At 40.5% G+C, this 26,427-nt stretch overlaps 2 protein-coding genes across 2 annotated transcripts in view; one reads left to right on the top strand and one right to left on the bottom strand.

Annotated features, from left to right (window-relative positions):
* tdrd9 (tudor domain containing 9) overlaps window positions 1-1,497 on the top strand; it is a 16,974-nt gene extending 15,477 nt beyond the window's left edge. Inside the window, exons 33-35 of the mRNA XM_088432895.1 lie at window positions 435-553; window positions 629-701; window positions 809-1,497. Coding sequence (XP_088289021.1) covers window positions 435-553; window positions 629-701; window positions 809-904 — 288 coding nt within the window. The 3' untranslated portion in view covers window positions 905-1,497. The remainder of the gene's footprint in view (window positions 1-434; window positions 554-628; window positions 702-808) is intronic.
* Window positions 1,154-26,364, bottom strand: rtn1a (reticulon 1a). Its single transcript, XM_088432896.1, has 9 exons — window positions 26,005-26,364; window positions 15,306-16,022; window positions 13,392-14,063; window positions 4,297-4,504; window positions 4,080-4,218; window positions 2,680-2,749; window positions 2,424-2,470; window positions 2,282-2,340; window positions 1,154-2,011 (listed from the first exon to the last, which is right to left on the bottom strand). The coding sequence occupies exons 1-9, from the start codon at window positions 26,189-26,191 to the stop codon at window positions 1,969-1,971; spliced, it is 2,142 nt and encodes a 713-aa protein (XP_088289022.1). The 5' UTR covers window positions 26,192-26,364; the 3' UTR covers window positions 1,154-1,968.
* Window positions 26,365-26,427: the final 63 nt, after the last annotated feature.

A 26,427-nucleotide genomic window follows, 5' to 3' on the forward strand; every position in this document is an offset into this window, starting at 1 on the left:
GTATTTTATAATAAACTCCCTAAATCCCAACTGTATCCTTGGAAGCTGTGATTACCGGAAGATGAAATCTCTTAAAGGTTCGGGTTTGAATAATCTCACCTGCAAGAGGTGGTCAAATTTCAGTACTAAGCAGAATTTCCAGTTTTATTACTTTTTCACTTATACCGACACTCCTGGTACTGTAGTGGGTCTTAACTTGGGTTGGGTTGAATTCCATGGGTTCGATAAGTCAGTCTGAGTAGTTAAAAGCAGTTAGGCCACTTCCATAAAAGTTTTTTCACACTGCCTTTAGCAGTAAATCAATCAATCAGTAAATGTAGTTTTCCAATCATAATGGGTTCAGTGAATGCATAAGAAGTTTGAGAGGTTTGATACCTCCAACAAGGTTAAGAACCACTGTTCTACTGACTGCTTCAATGCTTGGGTGTCTCCAGATCAATTTGTTGAGAATGGCCATTAACCAGCTGACTTGCGGAGGGCCAAATGGCCCCTTGCATTTGTCACCCGAGAAGATAAGTCAAGTTCAGGAGGACGCTCGCGAGCGTCTTATCAGGTTCCACTCACTCTCTTGCACACTTGTTAGATATTAGTTGAATGAAAACAAACGTTCATTACTTTTGTCATTTAGCTTGTTTGCAAAGTCGTCTCAGAGGGAAGCGGTCACTCCAGTCTACTTCCATCATTCTGGCAGTTGGAATCAGGTATGAGAGAATTCATTCCTTTTTTTGTTTTAGTTCTTTTTTTTTTAGGAAATTATTGATCTTGTTTTTATGCTGCATGCTTGCTCTTGTGTGCCCTATTTCTACAGGTGGAAAACTCGCGAAAGATGGACGTCACTGAGGGTGGAAGTGGAAAATCAAGAGCTCTCTTTGAGCCCCATCCACTTATCATCCTCAACAACTAATTGATACTTTTGTTTCCCAAGTGATAGTTCCAATATAATACTTTTCAAACTTTTCTGCACCGTGACACTACTTGTCACCATGCACACACGTTGAATGATGTTTCTGTTCATTACCTTGATTTGTTTTGTGTTTAGAGCCCCATATTCCAAATGTCTAAACCTAAGGATTCCCTGTATATTATTACTATACAAATTCCTTGGCAGATGTTGTCATTAAAAAGTTAACGTCTTCAGTAAGTAAACTAAGTGTTATCCATCACATCACATTTATTCTGTCATGTTGTTGTAATTAAATACATAGTGTAAGTGCAAATAGTTAAGAGTCCAGGGTCTATAGACTACACAGTATAATAGAACATAGTACAAAGTTGGACAGTTATTCAAACAAGCTTGATATCACTAGATACTCCTTGTCTTCATAGTAGTTGTACAACAGTACCCACAACATTAGCGTGTGTAGTGTTCCTTATTGGTATACAAAAGCAAAAACCTACAAATACCACATCTAAGACGCATATTTTAAAATTAGTTTGTGCTTGAAAACACCAAAAGGATAATATATATATATATATATATATATATATATATATATATATATATATATATATATATAAAATGAGACTGACATATACTTAGATAAGCCTCATCTGCTCACTCAAACATAAAGCAGCAGAGCAAGACTGTGGCCACTTAGCTGTAATTTTTTTTTCTTGCGCCACACCATACAGATTGTGGGAAGCACTGCAAAAGCGAAAATGTAGCGTGGTTCTCAAAACTGCACAAAATATGTCAAATATTTACCCAGGCTCCACATGCTTTTTACTTTAGAATAATAACACAAAAGTTTTGTCTTTAGTTGTTTTTTTTTGAGTCGTGAATTCATCTACCTAGAGGCATTATGAATGTGTGATGTGTGTTGTTAGTGTTTACACTGCTCTAGACTGGGTGAAGGCCTCTCTTGTGGGTGCTTTAAGAGAAGGCCAAGATGAGAAAGCGTGATGCCTCTTGGACGATGACCGGGCTCTTTAAGGGTGAGTGAGCCCTCCTCTATGAGATGTGTGGATCTACTCCTCCTTCCTTTTGGCCCCAGGGATCTTTGCTTGGATCCTGCACACAGAGAACAAGTAAGAATTGCATGTTTCTGATAGGATTAAGTCGCTGTTAGACAGTAAAGCACCTGCTACTGCATTCTCTCTTTTTATGGTGCTCAGTCGAGCCTACATCTTTTACCCAAAAAGGAGAATGATTGCCTTCAGTCACAAAAGACCCGTTTCTTGATGCTGTCCATTGGAACATATACTTTTGATCTGGCATTTTATTACATACACTGTTGGTCTTTATTTGCGAAAATTTAAAATAATCTGAATAAACACTCACTTCCCCACCACAGAGTTGACATGGGTCCGTATTAGTCCCACATATTGATCTATCTGTGCCTACAAGAAGGGAGGGGGGAAAAATGATGTAAAATTTATATTTAGCATATGGATGGTTTACTTTGGGGAAAAAAAAAAATTACCTGATGCTTCTCATAGACCACAGGCATTGTGAACATGGAAACCACAGCTGCAGGCACAGAATAAAGAGGCGTTAAAATATTCTCACTGAAACCACTCATCTTGGGCAAACTGCATAAATACTAACGCAATTATAGCTCCTAACACACCGACAAAGATCTGCTGCACTACTTGTGATTACATAAATGCTAATAATAACCCGAGTGTATCCCATGCTCACGGGCTGACTCACATTGAAGTGAGTCAGCGTGACCTCACCTAGGATGAGAAGTGTCAGGCCATTGAAGAGAGCACCCACGTAGGTCAGAAGCCACATCAGCACAGCAAACTGAACAGAAAATGAGACTTGTTAATAAAATTTAAAAGCCCCAAAAAGGCAGATCCTTCCATAAGGTGTTTCTGTTTTCCACCAAACATGGTCTGCTTCTCATGGAACAGAGAAATTCTCCAAGCCAAATTCAAGGGTATGTGATACAAAATAAGTGACGTTACGGAAGTGTGTCGGATAACTACTGATTCAAGTAAATTGGATGCAGGCCTTAAGGATAGAAAGGGTATACAGAACTCTGTCTTGTAATAGGTAAAAATTACACTGTGTTCACACTTGACAGCTTTATTAATCTATATTTGAATTATTTTTGGTTGTCTGTCTGCCATCATATTGTGGCAAATAGCTCAAATAAATGCTCTTCAATTGGATGGTACTATTAACTTGTGCATCAACATGTTTCCATTCAAACAACAGAAGTAGTCAATGGTCCCTGTAAATATATCAGCTTTGTCTACAACTATACAAACTCAGATTTCACACTAAGTACACATGTGACTAAATTGAGACTAGATCAATAGTTCATTATCCATGCACTGTGTGTGTGTGTGTGTTTAAGTACCATAGTTAACACATTTCTCTTCTGTAAAATAAGTGCTTTGCTTGTCATTCAGCTTTAATTGGAAGGTATTTACATGCAAATCAGAAAACTGATGTAGGATTTATAATCGGTCACAACATTAGTGTTTTAAAGTGTTGAGATTCAATTTGGTCATTACAAGGTGTGGGATGAGAAAATTGTCATTTTAGGGGATATTCCAAACTATTTGCAAACTATTTTCAAGCATTCTCTTCCTCTAGTTTTTTTTTCTATATTTGGTCTCAGATCAAATACATTTAATCTGTATGTTTTAGTATTTTGTTCATGGGTTATTTAAAATTTGTTGGGTGGAACACAAAACGGACTCCAATTCTAAAAAAGGCCCCTGTATTTTTTTGCTTTTTACATCCTTTGTAATTTACTTGGCATGTTATGTGCATTTTTTTGAAGTTGTAGTCTACTTCAAGCTTGTGTACGTTGTTAATACAAACAAAAAAAATTCCTGATGATCAGACGGATTGACCTGAAACTCAGTTTCCAAAAACGGTTTTGCCCGTCGTCGGCGTAGGCCATTCTTGTTTACACTAGTAATGTAACTGGCAAACTACAGTATGTCTCGCTTCATCCTTTTTTGGAGTACGTATGATACCACAGTGGTGTACTGTAATAGTAAAATGCCAAAATATATAGTATGGTTAAAATTTGTAATTTGAACTCACTAATTCACTTTTATATAATTATGTATGAGCGCAATCTGCCCTACTTGGTGGAAATAGAGCATATGCAAACCTTCAATGAGTCAATCAGATCTTGAACCAAGAAAAGCCGGCGCAGTTCCCTCATGCAGGTGTTGGTGTAGAGGAGAATTTTGTCAGCATATTTGCTAATTTGGTCCTGGGATAGACAGATTTCCATCTCCAGGTAGCCTCTATGGATGCAAGTACATACATTGAATGAATTAATATGAATTAAATGAATGAATTCAAATATTTGGTGTGTAACTCACTTGAAAGGATGCCCCTCATCGGTCTTTTGCACTGCCTGGAGCACGGATTTGTAGATGCGGAAGCTGATGGTAGCTGAGAGGGCAGCGAGGGCTAAGTAGGCTCCAACGCTGACCACGCTGAACTGGGTCAGGGAGAAGAGGAGCAGAAGCACACTGCTGAACACGGCTCCCGACTGCTTCACATTCCTCCAGTAGAGCAGGTCAATAGCTTGGGGGGTGAGGACAGAGACAAACAGATTAACCACCCACAAACAGCACGAGCAATCATTAGTTTCTTTAAAATGTGTTATTGCGCCCCCTCCTTGATTACTATCAAGCCACACATCTGCATCAAAAAGCTGGAATATGACATTCCTTGGCATCAGTTTCCCCTTGGCTTTGGTTCGAACTCGTCCAGAGATGAAGACAGACAAACAGAATTACCACCCACAAACATTATGAGCAATCATTATTTTCTTTAAAATGTGTCATGGCACCCCTTCCCTGGTAGTGCAGGCCACACATCTGCATCGAACTGACATTCCTTGGCTTCAGTAGCCCCTTGACTTTGGTTCGAACTCGTCCAGCTATGCATCCCAGTGCCAGGTGTTTTTGCTCTGTATCTATACCTTAGTGCAGGGGTCACCAACTCCGGTCCTCGAGGGCACCTATCCAGCATTTTTTCAGTGTAACCCTCCTCCACTGCACCTGATGCAAATTATCATGATCATTTTGGTGCTCCTGCAGAGCTTCTTGATGAGCACATCCTATGAATCAGGTGCAGTGGAGGAGGGTTACACTGAAAAAATGCTGGATAGGTGCCCTCGAGGACCGGAGTTGGTGACCCCTGCCTTAGTGATTTCAATACGTTAATCACCGCAAACACCTGTTTCACTCTCATACATACGCGAACATAACATCCCGTTCAGACAGAAACGGCACGAGTTGGCTGAGGAGGACAATTAATGATTGACAAAAACAGGAGCACAATCAGCATTTTGAAAGATAACGGTTCAGCTTGACATGGCTGCGCTGATAAGCAGTGATGGAAGATGGCGACGATTCATGGAGAAACTAGCTATTCCGATTGTGACCATGCTTTTACATGGCTGAGCCGGGCAAGCTCCAGATTTGGTCACTGTGTCTCTGCAAATCTCAGAGAAACGCAAACCTGTTCCCGCGGTAACAGCTGCCTTTTTATAATCATTGTTTCTATCCATGTCGATCCGCCGACATTATTAACCTGCTTCCCGTACGTTCACTGGAGTTAACACCGAAGCAGGCCTTATGTCCGTATGCTGAGAATAGTGTAATTGCCCCCGAGAATGATTTCCTACGGTGCCTTTCTCCTCCTCCCCGAGCAGTCCAACTGCTTTTTTGTCTGCTCTAATTTTAGCCATAGAGCTGTGAATGGCATAGTGATGACGGCCATCTTTGCTTGCCTTTGAATAGGCATCTGTGGAGTCTTAGTAAAGGCCACTCATTTTGACAATGTGAATATATGTTTTTAACTTTCTCCCTTAGTTTCTAATGCAATCTTCTGTATATACAGTCTTTTCTCAGAAAGCAACACTGTATTACAGCTATCAAGTTGAAGGCTTCTAAAGTTGGAAATGCGATAGACATGCGCCATGGTCCCTCTCTGTGGCAACAGCCTGGCTTATTGGAGATGCTGTGCGAATAACACACACATGCACAGGTATGTAGCTTCTTCACTCATTGTCCACACACACACGCGCAGAAGCCAAAAAAGCTTTACTGTTGAGATGGTGTCAATGTTGCAGTGGTTTAAGCATTAGCTTAGTGCAGTTGAAGCGGGTACTGACCTGCGGCTCCCATGTCTGAACAGGGAAAGAAGCAGCTGCTTTATTCACAGACAAAAGGAGAGCGCTGGTTGAGGAGGGGGCTACATACACGCTCTGCACAGCAAAGGAGTGACTTCAACCACACTAGCCAATAAGCAGCTGTCTGATGAGTGACGGGGCTTTGGGGGCGTGGGGGGGTGCTTACTTTGGGGTGGGTTGCCAAAGAAGCACAATGCAATCCGGCATTAACTCACATTTTGTTATCTTCTAAGCTAAAGTGACACCACGGACTCGTGGCAAAATTTTAAACATTCAAACTACTATTTGATTTGTTGAAATGTATCACTTCAATAGACACGCACATCCATAGGCCGTTTTCTGGTGCTCAATCACAATGGCCTGGTAGCAGGAGTCTGCCCAACACCTGCCTGATGCTGTTACCATAGCTACGGCGCTCGCTCCATTTTATCGCTGAGAGATCCGAGAAAGGGAGAGGGTAAAAGCATTCCTTTGGGAACAGAGAGATTTATTTGGTCGGAATCTGGGGACTCACTTTAACATAATGTTTGCACACCCTTCATAGAGATCAAGACCGCCTTATACCGTGGAACACTTAGGTACAAAAGCAGGTTAACAGAGGTCCCCTAACCTTCAAATGGCTAAGCATGAATGTAAGAAGGGATGGAGGAAAGGAGGTCATTCTTTGATTTGGTCTAATTTAGTACGTACCAACACCTGGATTGAGCCGACAACAGTTTCATTATTCCGCCACTTAGTCTGGGGCTGTTAGATCCTATCTTCATTATACATTAAGAAAAAATAGCAAATGATTACCATCCGTGACAAGAAAATGAAACCCCCCACCCTTCTTTTTTCTGAACTGAAACTAGTTTAGCCTGACCTCATTAAATCACTGAAGACGTCCTTGTGGCCTCAAACAAGTCATCAGCCCGAATGTGCAAACATGCAATGGGACTTCTGCTGCCAAGATATTTTAAATGTAGGACTTGAACACTTGGCCATGTTTTCTTATGAAACTTTCAACTTTAAGGAGTACGTACAAATATAGACTTCATCACAAGAATGTTGCTACACTTGCACAATGGCCCGATGTATGCAAAGCATGAAATTCCATCTGTGCATTAAAAAATGTGGTCAATTTTGATTGGCACTGCTAATCTATTTGTGTAATATTTTGTTTTAATTTCAGTTTGCATAATTGTACTGAGATGTGTTATATATGGTATATTGATTAGTTCTCTTAACATTGTCACTCCAGCTAGTTTTGTAGTAATAGTTGTTCTACAGTGTAGAACAACTAAAAGTTTAAAAATCAAAACCAACAACGGGTAATTTCTCAGTTTTTTTTGTGCATTTTATCTTAATTCTTTTCTGCCTTTTTGTTTCAATTGTCGCTCATGCGTCATTCTGACATGACGTGACTGCATCATATCATATATACAGTGTGTGTATAATATATATATAATATATATATATATATATATATATACATACATCCTATCTATAAATCTCGTTAGCGATACATCTTACACAGAAGCAGGAAGGAATCATATAATTTATTTATCACACATTTGCAAGTGTCCCACACTGCAATTATGTGAGCTCCTATCATTTTGGAGAAATAGCTGTATCTGCTTCAGCGGATATACAATGATTTGACATCATCATTGACTCAACCACTGTGAATATTTAGGGCACGGCATCTATTGGAGCAGAGGTCACGTTTTGAAATGCCAGAATAAATCCTTATGCTTGTGGATGCATCGTACAAGATGAATTGTAGTTACATAATCCAATTGCTCATGCAGCCACAGGGCTAATGACAAACTGGTATTCTGACATTGGAAAGATTTAAAATGAGAGGCCGGCAGGACTTTGATGATGCACTGCATAGGAAGGGGTGGCATTTTCGGTAAAGAATGAAGATACACTAGTATTACTAGCCCCAGCCCCCCCGCCCGACTTAAAAAAAAAAAAAAAAATCAGCCCCCTAGCACACACTACATGGCACCATCGCGGTAGAGCGAGATAGGGCTGATGTAATCGAGATGGGTGTGCCTTGGTTACCATGGCGACAGTCTGTCAGTGTTGGCTGTATGGTCATCCCAGACAAAAAAAAAAAAAATCACGTAAAAGCATCATTGCACACTTTCTAAATATGTCTTTTGCATGCGTGCTGCTATAGAAGCAAGTGATTACCGTCACTCCCCCATGCTACGCTCTTTTTTTTTTTTTTGTCCCCACACATGCAACACAATGATTGTGCCATCAGGGTGTGTCTGTGCAAAAGGAGAGGTCGGAGACATTGTTCTTTTCCCCAACATCGGTCCGATAAATTCGCGAATGTGCGTACACAAAGCACACTCACCGGCGTATAAAAAAATGTGAGGTATTTAAGTGCATGCAGGATCGACCGAAAACATGCACACACGCACACACATATACAAATCCAAACAAGTACCCTGGCCCTTCCAGCCGCTCCAGGAGCTTTCCTTCTTTGTCATGTCCGCAGCGGCCTGCATGCTGGTGATTACTTTTATTCCCGTTTTCTCGTTTGCGCTCCAAAAAAAAAAAAAAAAAAAATCTTCTTCATGCACCTCTTCTGTTGCCTGTGCTCACGCGTTCATCGCAGAGAAGGCATGAATGGCCGAAAAAGGATGTAGGCGCTTGGCACAGGGAGGGAGGGAGCATGGGAGGGAGGGAGCTAGGATGGATGGAGAGGCTTCCAAGATGCTGCTGGCTGGCTGAGCTCACACTGATGCAAATGTGGCTGTGTGCATTTGTGGTGAGCAAACGGGGTTAGGGGTGCAAATTGTAAACATCACAGATGCTGCTGCAGCAAACCAGCCGTGCGATGATGAGTCGCCAACCGGGATGAGAGGGTGGGGACGCTTTTGTCTTCAAAGGGGTGCTGGGAGTCTAGCTTTTCACAACAAAAGACTAACCAGTGCCGCCGACAGACGGTAGGAGGCAACACAGATGATGCATCATCAGTGGTGCCTTGACTTCACATTTTATTTGCTACGATTGTAATTCAATTTGCTTCACCATATCAAGTCTTCTTATTGAAATGAAATGGAAGTGTATTACTCAATCACAGCACCACTTAAAACATTTTTCTTAAATATTTCTAATAAAGAAAAATAGCCTTGTATCAAAAATAAGGATGAACCAATAATCGGCAATAATAATTTGCATTTTGATATATATATATATATATATATATATTTTTTTTTATTCCCTCACTGATTGGCCACAAATACATTTCAAGTGTTAACTGAAGGGAACTGTTTTCTGTAATTTTAAGTTAACTTGAAAAGAGATTCTGCCGAACCTGGGAACAATCTACATATTCTGTTTTTCTTTAAAATTTAAACTTTGATAATGTTATTTTGAGATTTAAAGGACTTTGTTTATTGTAAAAAACTATAAGGACATTATAACTCGTTTTCAGATATTAAAAAGTTTAGGACATTTCATAATGACTCGGAGTAAAAACTGAACTGTTTTAAGATGACTGTCTAAAAATGAATAAAAAAAATTGAAAATCTAAAATGTGTTCAATGAACATAATCTTTAGGACAGCAAAGTTATGAGATGGAGTTTGTAATTTTTTAATCATTTTTGATGCCAATTTTTTCATTACACTGAAAAAGAATAAACAATCCCTGACCGCTAAAAATCGGAATCGACCCTCGGGGGGGGGGCAAAACAAAAAAGACAAAAAGCCATACGTAAGGTCAACCTGATTAAGACACAATGTCAAATTTAAATAGAACTTAAAGTGTATTTTATTGACTGTCCTACTTAACTTTCAAATAATTTTATTAAGTGCAAAATGCCAATATTAATTTTTCTACTGTAATGGTCTTCGATTGACCAGAGCTGACCCTGCTGAGGAGCATATACCAATTGTGCTGACAATATTCATAGTTGTGCCAAGCTATTCCAATAGCCAGTTTTCGCTATGACTCACTGAGTGCTTCTGCTTTAATAATGCATATGGAAACGCATGCATTGTGTATGCTAGCTTAAGCACATTACTTGTTTATTGCCTTGAAGAGGTGTCTGCGTTCTCGACTCCCCCAGAATACACGGAAACAAAACAAGACACCTCTACTTGTATAGAAAATCAAACTGCATAGTCACCATGATGTCAGGAGTGAGACAAAAACACTCCTTTGATGTATACTTTAGCTACCCCTTGAAGAGCCCACCCCCGCCCCTGCAGGCGACCACACCTCACACCTTCTGTTCACTGCAGCCTCCACACTGCCAACACCCACTTTCGAGGAGAAAAAAAAAAGAGACAGACAGAATGTGCTCCCTCATCAGTGTTACTATGGCAACTAGGGATGAAGCACCAGCCTCTCCAGTGCCGAATAGACACACCGCGCCCTCTAGTGGTGCACGAGCAGACATGTGACCTGGTTGTTAGTTGTTTTGTACAATATTTCCAGAACCTTCTCACAGTAAAATACCAGAAGAAACCTTATGAGAAGCAAACAAAATTATTGACACACTAAACGTCATCTGTAAATAGACAGGTGAGTATTCATTAAAAGACATGTATCTGTTTGAAAAAGGTGCCTTAAAAAAAAAAAAAAACATTTCCTCAGTCATTAATATAGAGTGCAAATGTAATAATCCCTTGGCACCCTAAATCTGCCCCACTTTTGAGATCCTCAGATTATGTAAACAGCGAGAAAGAGGATGACCAAGACTAGCAAAAAAGAAAAAAAACAACACTTATGTCAACATTAGATGTGCAGTTTGGACTGAATGAACTCTGTGACTTCCATGCTTGTTTTTTTTTTTTTTAAATCTAATCCCAGGATTTAAAATTCTCAAACAAACAAGGAGCCAGATGGTTCCCGATGCAGCATCTCTAAAATCCTTAATCGCACTCGATGTACACTAACAGCCACATTCTTGGTTTACTAACCTGACAATACAGTTTGAAGTCTCCTTTTTTGCTTAGTCAGTATGTGAATCAATAATACAAGTCTGTTTTTCTATTTTAAATACACCACTAGGGGGAAGCAGACTCACAACAAGGCCTATGCACATATGCACTTGGCACAAAGAAGCAGAGCAGCTGGGTAAGATTCTACTTCTCCAAATAAGCCTGTTTGGTTTGGGGCCTTGTCAACAAAACAAGACAAGAGCACACAAGCTAGCGTCTTGCAATAGACAAACCAAGCCAAAAAATGTATTCCTAGTACTAAAAGGAAGAAGCTAATGAATAGTTTTAGGCCATGGTGGCATTTGAAGATTTAAATCTTTTTTTTTTTTTTTTTTTTTTAATCAATATGGAAGTAATCCAAATGAAGGAAATGCCCATGCGTTGGCTATTGGCCCATGCGAGATACAAATAATTTTCTTCATGATGCAGGCTATCATATGTTTTTTTGTTGTTGTTTTTTATGAGCGCAAAGATGAGATATGTGCCCTGTATGGTTACAATTAAATCAACTGAAGTCACTTCATCATAAGTTGCAATTTGAGACTTAAAGCTGGTAAACACCACGCCCATTTTGAAGTTTCTAAAGGTAAAGCTAAAGAGAACTGAGGCTGTTGCACTGTACTTAGCAGCATGCAGAAGACAAACCCATTCTTTGGCAATCTTACGAGAGCTCAAGGATGGAAAACTGTCACATTGCATTGCGGTGCAATGCGCAAGGTGGGCGCTCTAGTATTGGAAATTGTTCCTGAGACAAGTGATGTATGAAGGTGCAACCAATAGGATAAGTGCCAGCAGAGTGATTTCTAAGCAATAGACCAACTATTGGGAAGACAGTAAATAGACTTGGTGAGTGGACTTCCAATTATAAAGCGCTTTTTTACTTTTGGTACTCAAAGCACTTTACACTAACTAGTTGTTTACCTATTGATGGTGCAGCATCATGAGGCAACTGGGGGTTCAGTATCTTGCTCAAGGACACTTTGACATGGTCACAATGCTCAGGAGAACTAACTGACAACCTCTCAGCCGGGAGGCAACCACTCTACACTGAGCCATGCCACCCGCGGACATTAACAGTACTTCCTAGTTGGTTCCTATGCAAGCACTTGTGAATATGGGCTTTCAATCATTGTCCTTGCAAACGGTTGTTCTTCCATGTTGCTTCACAGCGATCATCAAGAGAACTCAATACCATGTGAGAAAAAATGGATTGTATCGACTGATACGACTGATTGAATTCGACTCGCTTCAAGATGTCACAACCCTGTTTTATATGGTTATAGCTATCCTAAATAAAGCACAGTATTAGATTTACTACCTTTTCAGATGTAAATGACCCCTGTGCACACTCAAAATAAGCCTACTTAAATGTTTAACAGTAATGGTGGATTAAGTATTCAGGTGAGGTTGCAGGTAAGGTTATGCTCTATATGTAAAAATACGCTTCTATCAAAGCTTTTATTTATTTTTTTCTCTTGCCTCGGCAATATAAAACACGAACTCCTTGGCCCTATTCGAGTTTCTTTTAAGTACTGCTACTTCTTTTGTATTACACATGCTCCCGGGTGAGCTTCTTTTAAAAAATTGCTGTACATAACAGACCTCTGACATTCTGAGCTTCTTGTAAAATAGAAAATTGAATGATTGAAAAAGAAATTAACTGCATTTAACATTACACTTCTTCTGTGCCATGTCTGTAAATCAGATTATATGGCCGTAGCACTAAACATGAATACAGCTTTTTCCAGAAGTGTTTTTGCAGTTACCTTTTAGAATCAATTCTACTTTTCAAAGATTTGTTGTTTCTGGTAGAAGACCTTTGTAAGTCATTCAGTGCCTTCGACGACTGTAGATGTCAAAGAGCTATTTTCACTTGACTCCACTAACACGACTTTAAAAGCCAAATATCCATTTTAATTGGGCTGGCAGTAAGTGAGTTCATATCTGAAATCACAAGCTGCTTCAAGTTTTGTTGTCAGCAATGACATCATCACTGACTACAAGCATGCTACTCCTATTAGCTCATTTCGTGCCAAATATGTTCAGGCTTTTCTTTACAATATAGTTTTTGTTAAATAAATACTGCAAATAAATGCCTAGGATCAAAAATTTGAAATCTATGTAAAAACATATAGTTTTGGAATTCAGGCCTCAGTATGTAAGATGTATGAATATGTCTATGTAAAAAAAAAAAAAAGTCACTAATTTTATCCCAAGCCACTACAGTGATGGGGGGGGGGAATTCAACATTTGGTAAATCACAACACAACAGGGAGAAAGTTGAGGTTCAGTATGAAGAAGAAATACCATGTAATCACCCTCACCTTTTTGTTTGTTCAAACCTTCCAGTAGGAAGGAAGAAGCCGATTTCCCAAGAGCAACTTTGCCTTCATTTGCCTTCTTGTCCTCCAGATTGAACCTGTCTGGACGCACCTCTGGGGGCACGGTAGCGGTGGGGGGCTTGGGCTTGTTCAGGCGCTCCTCTTCTGCTTTGACCTTTTCTGGGGCCGAGGACTTGGCCGCCGCAACCTGAGGCGTGCCGCGGCCAGTGGAGAAACTGGGAACAAGTGGCGACTGAGGCCCGGCTCCCGGATTGGGGCCCCCGACACCTTGCTCTCTTTTCGGACTTTCTTCGGATGCGGACTCGATGAAGAGGTCGCTGTCGAGCTCCGCCTCTCTCTCCTCGCGCAGAATGCTGTAGGCCGCAGGTGGGGCGTGGTTGCCGACCAGGCCCAGGTCTTTCTTGGAAACAACCGGCGGGCTGTCAAAGGGGCTGCCGGACTGGTTGAAGGTGCCCTTACTTTTTGGCGGCTCGGCAAACGGGTTGCTACTGGCCTTGGGAGGATCTTCTGACACCAATTCGATTTCGGAGTCTCCAGATTCTGCACTGCTGCCATCGTGATCCCTGGCACCAACATGTGAGCCTGGACTATATTTTGGAGTCGCAGACTTCACTGTGTCAGCCTTGAACACATCATGGGAAGGGAACTCTTTTTCTGCAGAAAAATAGGTACTAATGTCTGCTAAGTATTTCAAACATGTTAAACAATAAACATACATTAAAGTAAACAAGGGGTGGGCAAACATTTTGTGCTAAAGGGCCATGTTTTATTTTTATAACTGACATAGAACAGGTCATAATGCTGTAAATAAGGGGTAACATAAAGTAGGTAAAACGTTATTTTAGTAAATATATTAGTTTAGAATTGTAACAATATATTGTTCCATAAATGATAAAACTAATGATCAAGTGTCCAATCCCTCTAGAATTCAGCGTCACATTTTGCATTAAATAAGCATACCCTATGACTCAAGTCAAAGCATGAAAAAAAAGGAAGCCTGGCAGTGAATAAAAGAAGTGGGAGTGCATTTTATATTTTTGCCATTATGACCCATAATCTTCTCCAATGTGGAGCTGTGCAATTTTGCGTCAGACGCAGAGTAGGTGAGCAGTTTACCCACAGTAAACAAAGGCTAGAGCTGCTTACTTGATGTATGTGTGTGAGTGACGCGTATAGAGCAATGACGTAAAACTGTTCATGACTGCTATATGCAAATGTAGATCCAGAGAGTTTAGCAAATGTCCACTTTAGCTGAAGTTTTTAGACATGTTTCTAATGAAAAATAAAAACGGTGCGTGTGGAAGTCAAAGCAGAGTGCAGACACTCGCACACTACCAACTTGAAATATTGTCCTGGTTTTGAATGAACAAATGGAAATGAACAATTTGAGCACCATTGATTTGAAAAGATGTCAACAGAAGGAGCACCATTGGCCTTAACTGACATCAACTTTTTTGTTTGTTTTGTTTTAAATGTATCTGTAATACCTCTATTATAACAATCAATGAGAGAAATGAATTAAGAAGGAAACAGAGTAAAGACTGAAGCAAGCCATATCTTACCCATACCTGCTCTTTATGGACAGAAGTTTTGGGACACCTGTGCACGACCTTCAACAGGAACAGTTATGTTGCTATAAAAGCTTCTTTTCCTTTTGGAAGATTCTCTACAAGATTTGTTGAGGGTGCTTTGTACATATAATAGAAGAATTGTGTGATCAGAGGACACTGATGGACCCAAGAGAGGGTCTTACCCATAATCTCTAGTTAATCCCAAAGGCATTAAAGTGTTATCTTCCAACCATGTCTTTATGAATGTTGCAAATTGAAATGTGTCCCAAGACTTGTCCATATAGTGACCAGCAGGCAATATAACATGTATGAATGGTGCGCTTACGTGTAGGTGAGGCGTTGGGAGTGGAGGCAGGGCTCTCGTCCTCTGGTTCTGACAGAGTGACGGTGGGGACCCCCTGCAGTCCCACACTGAGCACATTCTCACGGTCGAAGCCAGCGGCCGGAGCGGGACGCTGCTGAGGCTCGGCCTTGGATGCCGGCGCCTGCGACTCGGTCAGGGTGATCTTCACAGGGCTGGCCGACTGGGGTGTGCCTACGAGGTTTCGGTAAGACCGGTAGTCTGACGACTCCTCGTCAGACGGCTCTTCCACATAAGGGAACGAGTGCGAGTCCAGGGCCGGACCGAGATTCTCATCATCTTCTTCGTCTTCTCTTCCAAGGCTCTTATCGATGTAGCTCCCCAGTGAGTCACGAACGGGCAATCCCGTGTCCACCAGGCTGTGCAGCGCTCCCTGCTGTTGGTCATGGCGATCGTCCCCGTGGCTTATGTCCATGTAGTTGTAGGATTCTGTCTTTCCTGAGCCCATCAAAGACTTCGGCATGTCGTTAGACAGGTCGGACATGGCCTTGGTGCTTGAGCTGAAGCCGTACGTGTCAGCGGAGAAGTGGTCCAGTTCGGTGGATCCGGAGGAAGCCTTGACGTTGTCGGACAGGTAGGAAGTTTCTCGACCTGATGTAAAGCTCTGATTGGATAGCAAGGAGGTGTACACGTCACCATCGTCATTCAGGGGCTTCCTGAACAGGCCTGACATTGGGTCACCTATGAGTCCGACATGCGGGAGAAAAAGTGAAATATAATTAGAGGCATTGCACCTAAAATGGAGATAAATCTGACACCACTCTTTGTCACATGGTTCCTAATGTCATAATACGCTTTCATCAGACTGGTTGCACGGAGCCACAGCTATGCAGGCCAGTGAGGCAGCACTAACAGAGGCCACTTGTACCCATCCAGAGGACAAAGCCAGATTGTTCAGCTACCAAAACAACAGATCCACTACCATAGTCTGTCTAAATCATGCACATCACTAATGCTGCATCCAATGACACAAAAAACACACAAAAATAGGTGTATGTACAACGACTACTAGCCTCTTAAAAGTTATGTGTCTGGTAAATTGGGGTAAATGCTGATGTAATTCCGATCCAGTTTTTTCACAAGCAGTTAAGTGTTCAGTAGTTGGGAATAAGTGAAAGATGTTTTCCGGAGAGGGCTTTTTATACTCTTACTTTGTAAATTGACCCATTGTTAAAATCATGTTACAATTTAGGTCATAATACAATACTTCATGTAGAAGTGTTAGGATTGCTTGGAAACATTCTGCCGTGTGTGTTTTGGCAGACACACAAGTGTTTCTGACTAAATCAAAATGTTTCTGAGAAAATGTTAAGAATGTTCCTAAGATCTGATGACGAGTGTCGGCATCTTTGCTACCAACCGTCAGAAACAGAATAGAAGACTGAAGACCTGAGCGGTTCTCAGCATTTTTCTATGATGAACCTCCTGTGAAGTGCTGTACTTTTTTCCATCAGGTACCACCCTTACTGGTGCAAAACATGTTTCAATTTGGGGGGGGGGCACATAAAACTGAGTGTTGCGTCATCCATGTGGTTTATTAAACTTATGAAACAACAGCAACAACAGCCTAAAGAGCAATCTTTAGACATATTTTATACAGCACATCAGTAAAATAGATTGTATAACATTTTTTGTTTTATTTCTAGCTCGTCTGGTGGAAAAATGTGCGTGTAAATGTAGGCAAAATTGTGCAAACTTCACTTTCAGTTCATTTATTGTATTGTTCATTCTGCTGTATTTCTTGGGGTTTTACACTTTGCAGTTGAGTCATTTACATGTTTGTGTTTGTTTTTTTTTATCAAAGTTCATTGATCGCATGATCTTGAGTTTGGGAGACGTGGCAGTTGAGACGAAAAGGAGAGGAGGTAATCAATGAGCAGAACTTCATGGTAGATGGAAGAAAGACAAAAAAAGACACTTGACACATTTTAATTCCCTCACAAGCGGCAGCAGCCAACAAGGTACTTTTTCTCTATATTATTTTCACTGTTATTTTGTCCTATCATATGTTTTCTGTCATTTTTTTGTACATCGTTTAAGTTGGATTATTGTTTTTTATACAGTTTTGCAAAGGAGTCACTATAACAGTTTTGTGAAAAAGTTGCTTCATGTTCCAACTAATTTGCTACTTATTTGAAAGGAAACACTTTAAATCTTTTGTTCTATAGGAAACATGTTTTGACACATGCAATTATCGTTTTGTTAACAGCCATGTTTCTATAAAATGCTTTCTGTGTTCTATGATGAAAAGTAAACAGTAAGTGTACAGTGACTTTCCCCATCACTCTGGATTATGTCCAGCATTTGACCGGTTATGTGTAGAATCAACAACAACCTCTGAGCCATGCCCGTAGCACATATAAACCCAGCACCCACACATAATACTAATATTTGTGTTGCGCTGTGTGCAAGTCTCAGTGGGCCCCTCCTTCTGTCCTCTATCCCCCGCTTCTTCCCATGCAGGGGTGGAGCTATAAATAGTATGACTCCAGCTGCTGGGCTTACATGAGGGGGGAAAAAGATTTAAAACTGCAGCCTTTGGGTGAGCAGTAGAAGGAGGATGAAGACTGACAAGACAGAGGAGACAACAGTTCAAGACATCCCTCCCCTTGCTTCCTCTCTAAAAGCCTCCCCGCCCTTCCTTTCTCCCTTTGTCATTAACAATACACCACGGCACGTGCAGCACAGTCATAAGTCACGCTAGGCGTCCGGGCTGAGACCTAAAGGAGGCAATGGAGACCATTCGGCAGTATCATCCCAGTATGAGTCAGTGACACAAACCTCAATCAAAAATGGACCTAGATAATCAATTATATTGACTGTCCTAACATTGCGGCAATCGGGGTAAACTTGAGGCCGTTTGTTCAAATTGAGCCCAGTGACATGGATGCCCTTGATATGATGCAAAAGTGAATCAACAAATAATCCTCTTTATTCCAGTACTAGCGTCTAGATCCCCTCAGCCATCACCCTGACAACGCCTTCATAATCTATCGCTCATTGATTCAAAACACTGACAAATTCCTCCTCGGCAGATGCGGGAAGCACTTGGAGGCTGGAGCCACTACACTGCGTTGAAGAGAGGTGTTGTGTGATGCTGCGAACGGTCACTAATCTGAGTCAGGCCAAAATGTGGGTAAAACAGACCCCTCCTCCCTCCCTCCCTCCATCCTTTTCTCTCCACCTAGCACAGCGCCTCAGCGGGTGTTGCATAAGTCATCTGCATCAGTGATGAGGTAGAAAGCTGGTCTTCAGTGGCCATGATGACAAACTTGCAGTGTTGAGACTGGGAGCATTTTCAATCAGAAGGGACCCACGAGGCGCTGACAAACGCTTTTGCCACACACACATGGGATTAGAGGCGACAACAGAGGAATTCTCACACTGATGCCAACATAATTATGTCACAGAAAAGATGGCTGGGTTAGATAAAATACAAAAACAAAGTCCTGGCGGATGCTTGATGAAGGGGCTTTTGTTGTCCTGAATTGAATGCGGCTTGACAATGTGTGCTAGGTCAGACTCAGGCAACTTCTATGCAAAGCAGAGCTCAAATCAAAAGTGTCCCCTTTTGCAAACTTTTTGCGCTGGAACCTTTTGAAAAACAGTAGACCCTAAATTTCTCTGCATGGTTTAAACTTTCAAAAGAGCAATAAATGTGCTGTTCAGGGACAATTTAATTACTCCATCGCAACCTTCTCAACTGTGGTGTTTGCTTTCAGGAGTCTGATTTCACTCTATGACCTTGTGGAAAATAATCTATCAAGCTCCTGTTCAATCTCATGAAGGCCATCTGTGCCTTTCGCCGTTCAGTTAATATGCCAGAAAAGTGGTAAACCGGTTACATGGATTTTAACTGAAAATGTTGAAAATCAGCTTGAAAGGCCACTGCATGAGCCTCCTACAACTCTGTTCGCTCTTGATGCTCATCTAATGACATCAGCAGGTACTATTTCTACTACCCCCTCAACCAGCAGGCCAATGTGCCAAAGCAATCGAGGACAAAACAGTAACAGACCATCTCATGGTCAGGCAGATTACAATGGAGTCCACAGTTTTGATCCTGCCGCAGTAGAGTATTTTTCTTGTTGCCCTCAATCTCCTCTGATTACATTCTCTCCTCACTGTGGGCAACAGCAACACGCCAAGAAGTAAACATAGGAGATTCTTGATCTCCTCCATTGCTGTTGCTTATTATATGAAATCTATTGATGCGTTAACAGTATTGCAGTTTTTGCACTTTCCCGTGATTCTATTTTGAAGTGGAAAACTGGAAACACTTTAACCCTGTGTTGGTCATGTGGGATTTTCAAACATGGTTTGTCAAGTGGAGTAAGGTTGTATTTCTCAATACCGGCAGTCCAAATGCTATATTTGTTGTCAAAGTGAACAACAAAAAATGAGTAGTCAAAAATGTTTGGTTTTTTTTGTAGTCAATATGCTAGCGAATATGTTTAGCATACTTACAGCTAGCAAAACAGGGCTGCCTATCAAAGTCTACAGGCTAACACAACTTAGATTTGGATTTTTGCTGTAACGATGAGGCCAGCGACATTTTACGTTGATGGCGTTCAGATCGGTGTCACTCTAAATGGTCAATGCAAAATACAAAAGTTTGGAATTTGAAAGGCTCTCTTGTCTATACAGCGATAAGGTTCGTTAGAACACATTCTGATAATTCTTTCAATGATTTCCCTTTGTGAAATGTCTTTGATGTAAAGATTATAGAGAAATAACACTGGCAATGTTTAGGGTGAGAACTCAACAATTTAACATGGTTAAAAGCTACAAAAAGTTGATCTCCTATGATATGGCCCCTTCAACAATATGTACCATTTGTCTTCTTGTGGAAGAGCTGTAATTTAGTAACCTGTTAAAACTGAGTATAAATTGCTGATCAGGCCTGTGAAAAATATGATATGTGATCATTGTACAATTAGAAAAATAACTGTGGACTAACAAAGTCAAATAATTCTGAAATGAATATTTTTTACTGCGTGATTTAAACACGTTTCAACAGTTTGAAAAAAAAGTCCAAGAATATAATAAAGTAAAACAGGACAAATGAGTTCTAATATGATTTTGCTGGAAAATGATGTAGTATAGGATTCCTATATATCACATTACTTTAATGACATCTATTTAGCTTGATGTGGCCACTTACCAGCCCATTTAAATGTGTTTGACAGAACAGAAACGAGACATGACAAAGGCGGCGTCAGAGCAAGCGCAGGTACCGTTAAAAAGACTTGTAGAGGTCAATAAGTGGAAAAAAAAAGCAAAGCTGAAAATTATGGACTGCTCGGAGTTTTATTGATCCAAAACAATAGAAGCATACAATTATGGTAAGAAGCGTCAGTGCCGGCCACACAAGACCCAATGTTATTGTTCCATTGGCTTAAGGTAAATCAATGTAGAAGCTGTTTGAACAAATGCTATTTGGATTCTGTGGTTGTGATGCTCTATTGATTTTTGCCTTTGCCAGATATTTATGGATGAATGAAACGTGTGTAGGAGACCGTCTGCTCCAAGCTGTCAATTTTTTATAACTTATGATTTCACTTGCATCACAAAGCAGAATATACGTGAAAGTGAACAGATGCCTGCATTCACTGAAGTAACCTCCCTAGGAAACAATTCAGATGTAGTTTTATGACCAATAATAATCACACTGTAGCCTGCACTTGGATTTTTTTAATGGCCAGAAGAAGGAGAGACTATGGACACAGACAAGAAGCATCAAATTTCATTTCCAGGCTCTCAGCATTGTTGGAGTCAACACAAATGATAGTCAAACGGATTCACAGACATAAACAAAGCAGCAACACACATATTGTCCACTGCAACCACAGTGAAACAAAGAAATTGAAATGTATACGAAACCATTTTTGCCTATAAATCACAGCTTCCAGTTTCAAATTTTGTTGTGCATTGAGGAATCCTTAAAGGGATACTGTGTAATATTTTGCATGCGCCTGTGGGAGCTTTAGGGGCATTACGGTAAATACAGCACCTCCTGCTGTCCGTAGCTATAACATACATGGCGACCTCTGGAGGAGTGCCACCCCCCCATGTAATATCATTTAATGATAACTAGACCTACGATTATATTTAAAACATACTGTTGGTCAGTAAGAACATATTTATCTGCAAGTTTTTGAAATTTACAATAATTTAATTTTCTTCATTTTTCATGAAAAAATGTCTAAATCTTACACAGGGCTATTTGTGTTTTTATACATATTTTTTTTACTCATCAGTTTTAATTTGCCCAATATCGGCCTTAAAAAAAAAATCCCTATCGCCTATCGGTCGGTATGTCTGTTTTTGTGACTCAACTATAAGACAGACACTGAGCTAAAATGGCGTCCAGTAAATGGTCTAAGTCCAAGTGAAAAACCATTGCTGGCAAAATAAAGGCTCATCTCTCCTTTAGCCAAGACACAGCTTGATGACTCCCAAGACTTTTGGAACAATACATAAAAAATAATAAAGCTTTTGCAATTTTTACTCCCATCTTTTCACGGCACTGTAAGCGTATTGTTGCAGGCTTTTAATATTAATGTTAGATTTGTCGGACAACTCCCAGTCGAGAAGTTAAGTCAAAAAGTAGCCTATGATTTTGTAACAGGAAGTGCCTTCATATCATGTATGTCAACTAACAAACGTGTATTTTAAACTGTTGAAAACAGATGAATGGATCATTGTGAACTCTTGTTAAATCCTCACATCACTCGACGAAGATACCCACACTTCCACCACGCCTGCTTTCTTCCCCTGTTCCATTTCATCTTCATCACAAAAGAGACCTTCCAGCGCCCCCCTTGGGAACACGAGCCAAGCGCTCAACACGCAGCTAAAAAGCACGGCGTTGGCTCATGTGAAACCACTAAGTGCTTTGGGCACCCGAGACACGCGGAGAGGAGCCAGACAGCCCTCACCTTTGTTGTCCCTAATGACATGCTGACACCACTGTCTGAGTCATCCAGTCGGCAGATGTATTGTGTACCTTATGTTTAACGCAGCGCGACGGTTACTTTGTGAAATATGCATGCATGCTCTCACGAATATGAACTGGCATTCTTTCTTCAGCCTTACTGTAATTTCCTGAGTATGTCCCTCCCACAGCAGACTGTGTCCAGCGGCATGACACTAGTTGTCTCACAAAAATGTCACAAAAGCTTAAGGGCTGGGAGATTTAACAAGTGGCCGTGTGAATAGAAAAAAGCACTTTGATTCGCTAGAATTCTGTAGGTCAACATTTCACATTCAATACTGCACAACCTATTCTCGGGACATGCGTGCGTTGAAATGGGTGACTGATTAATCGGCTAGTTTACATTTTACTAGTGCTGTCAAACGCTTGAACATTTTAACAATTAGAAAATCTTACATAGTTAATTTTGATTCATTGCATTTTTCAAAAATTCTTACAAAGCTTCAAGAAGCTAGCAGATATTTACTTGAGTAAAATCTTTAAATTAATGTAAAATCATCAAATGAAAAGACAGTATTTAATTTCCAAAATTGTTGTGATAGTTTTCTTTCACTCTTTTAATATGATTATTTTCCTGGTAAATACAATTGCTGAGCAAAACTACCAAATCTTTTAAGAGAAAAATCACTTAAACAGATGACACAGAAGCAAATAGAACTGAGTTAATGAGTTCATCTTTAAATTAATTTCCAAAGTTAACAATTTGACAGCCTCTTTTTAGCTTTACACAATTCTAACCATTTACAGCAGCTGTATACAAGTAACGCCGTTGTTATTATTTTTTACTCATTTTTTTTCCATGCAGTGGTTAGGTAAGCAATGCAAGAAATGTGTGCATAGAATTCACCTGGATGTCACAAATGGGTGTGCGGATGGCCTGTGAATTAAATCTGCATATAATTGACACCCTTAGAGATGCAGCTCAGCCTAATAGAATTTTTTCTAAGCATTATTAAAAAATGCTTGCAATAAAAATAAAAACATAAATGTAGTACCCCACAATAAGATAAAATATCAAGCAACTGTTTAATATAAGGATCATTTTGGATTTAGCTGAATGTATTATGTTTTAGTCTCCTGCAAAATTACTTCTTGCATTTAACATCTGTACAAATTAAATGTCGCAACTGATATTTCTGGAACATTCACACGGCAACAGAATGAACTGCGACTGTCACCCATGCAGCGATGAAACAACACGTTTGGGGGCTTTAATGCATTTATACCATCATAAAGATGCTGGTGTCAAATTGATTTAGTGGCTGTTAGGGTGGAGTGAGGAACATTTAGGTCAGACATGGATCGATTATTTAGTTGGGCAATTCTAGACATCTGGACAGGATACAGTTTCACTTGGGCCGAATTTCTCCGTCATTTTCTTATTAGCTCCAATGATTCGGTTGCTGATTCTTAGTCTCACTGACTAGCCAGCTCATCATTTCTGAATATTAAACTTTTAATTCAAGTGATGCAGAACAATATAGTACGCTCCCTCAAATGATCATTCAACAAAACACATAATTGATGGATATGAAGTACGACATATCTATTTGTTGTTAGCTGCAGCCAATTGAATGAAAATGACCGTAGCAGCAAAGGCAGGAAGCAGGGCTTTTTTATTTATTTTTTTAACTTCTCATGAATTTTTCAGTGAATCCGTGAATGAAAAGTGCCTGGCACCAGTTCTACTTGCCAGCGCTAATACTGAGACCCTGATTTAAAAATAGAAAGTGCGATAGGTGGAGGAAAATAAGAAATTTAGGCAGAACATCTATATGTAGGAACATAACTTTCACTGTCAGTTTGTGGGGAAAATAATCTCAAGTGCAACTGCGTACTTCTATGATATTTGGTACATTAATCCAGAAGACGATTGTTTGCCTTTGCTTGAAAATTTTTACTGACAATCTCTGGTCTTAATTTTCCTCAACTTATTGGCTGTTGTTTGCTTTGTAGAAGAAGCGTGAAGAATTTGTGCTAACACTGACTGCTATTTTGAAGTTTTTAGAATTCACTTAGGGCAGGTTTAGCGATCCGAGTTCATATCCACCTCCCTCCAACCTTCCTGTATGGAGTTTACATGTTCTCCCCAAGACTGTGTTTTATTTTTATTTTTTCTGGGCACTCCACCTTCCTCCCACACTCCAAAACATGGACATACTAAATTGCTACTGCCCAAAGTCAGCTGGGGTAGGCACCAGCAAGCCTCGGACCCTTGTGAGGATAAGCGGCTATAGAAAATAGATGGATGGATCGATAGAATTCCCTCGTTCACGAAGGAACCCAAAGGTTCCAGATGACGATAAATGGCCGCCACCAAGTCAAGTTTGTCCCTTTTGGAAGTACGGTCCAAAGGATTGACTTGGCTTTTGTTGGACCATAACAAAATTAGGGCCATCAAAGTTAAAACATTAATTTTAGATATTTATTCAAATTTTATAGAGCATAAAAAAATAGCTCAATTAATTCAGTGTGGCAGCAGATTTCTGCTAATTGCAACCAAACTTTGTGCAGGTGAATCTCCTCTAAGACAATGACAGCTGTACAAGTGGTTTAACTTAAAAATAAATAAGACAGCTCATCGGAAACCAAAATTGCAACTAGTTGTACATTTTTGGTGTATTGTCTCAGAGCGAACACTGCTGGAGTGTGGTGCTAGTTTTAGTTACAGTAATAGTTTACAGGAAAAGAATCATATTAAAGCATCAAAGAAAGCTATAGTTTGGAGAAAAAAGTTTAATTTGATTTTGACATTGATTACAAGATTTTACTCGCGTAAATATCTTTGACACGCAAGTTGTTAAAATTAAAATTGATGAATCACACTTAACTATGGAAATGCTTTTAACTAATTAGTTAAAATTGTTTAATCGCTTGATGACACTAATAAAAATGTCAGGAAATCCAACTTTGACATCTGAACTCTATTTGGAATAAATCGGAATCACGTTAAATAGTGGCTTGTCTTCGACTCATTTGACCTCAGTTATGAGTGGGTGCGGACAAGTACAACCTCATAATTTCAGTCGTTCACTTTTAATTCCCTTCTCAAATACTTTTTTTTAATTGGATTTGTATTGGTTATAGGTCACTTTAATGGTTAATGGATGAAAAAGTTTTGAAATGAAGTTTAAATATGTTGTGTTTTCGTCACGTCATTACACACGTATTGATTATAAACTGCTCCAGATGTGGGACAGGTGCATGCTGTTTTATAGGAATTTTGGATACGATTGGTGGGTTATATAATTGTGAGGTAACTGTGGTGTTATGACGTGGGTTAGATAAGATAAGTTTCTACTAAAGGCCTCGGTACCAAAAGGCCCGTCACTGGTTTTGAAGGTGGACTTTTTGATGCAACTTGTCTGCTGTCAATAAACCATGCTTTATGCATGGGGAAATGATTAATTGTCAGATTTTTCATGCAGGAAGGAACGGGCAATGTTATGCAGGCCTGCAGCAGTGATGTCAGTTCATGGTCACTCAACATGCCGCAAAGTGTTTCAAACACTCCTCCTCCATCAACAGAAGGAAGCGTTGTAAACAAGCATTGTTTACACGGAGGGTTGAACTTGTCACCGAATGAACCTCATGGTCGATTGTTTTGGAATTTCTTTCATTTTAGTACTATTATTAGGTGTGGAGGCTGCACCAACGCGGCCTTACCTGTAGATGCAGTTTCCATAGCAACGGGGGGCCTTTTCCCATCGTCCTGGTACGGATGAAATTGTCGATCCAGGTCGTCGGCCGCCTCGCCGCCTTTCGGCTTCACTTCGTCGCCAAACATGCGGCCGTAGTCGTCACCGAACCACTTGCTCTCCGAGCCGAGTTCCTCGCCGGACTGCGCGGACATGCTCGTGTCGAGTGTGTGTCGTGCGTGCTGTGTTGGCTTAACGCAGCAATGCGGCGTCTGTCAGCCGGAGTGTGCGTGGAAGCGTACTCGGATGAGGCGGCGCGCGCGGTCGGGGAGCAGCAGGAAAGAAGCCGGCGCGATTCTTTAGTTCACTGCACGCTCCGGCGGTGACGTCATGGTGGCCGGAGGCTCGAGGTAGCCACGCTCAAATAGGAGCTGCCTTAATTGTTGCGTCT

This window comes from Hippichthys cyanospilos, chromosome 14 (genome assembly GCF_059441005.1).
Source record: "Hippichthys cyanospilos isolate Australia breed blue-spotted pipefish chromosome 14, RoL_Hcya_1.0, whole genome shotgun sequence".
Lineage (NCBI taxonomy): Eukaryota > Metazoa > Chordata > Actinopteri > Syngnathiformes > Syngnathidae > Hippichthys > Hippichthys cyanospilos.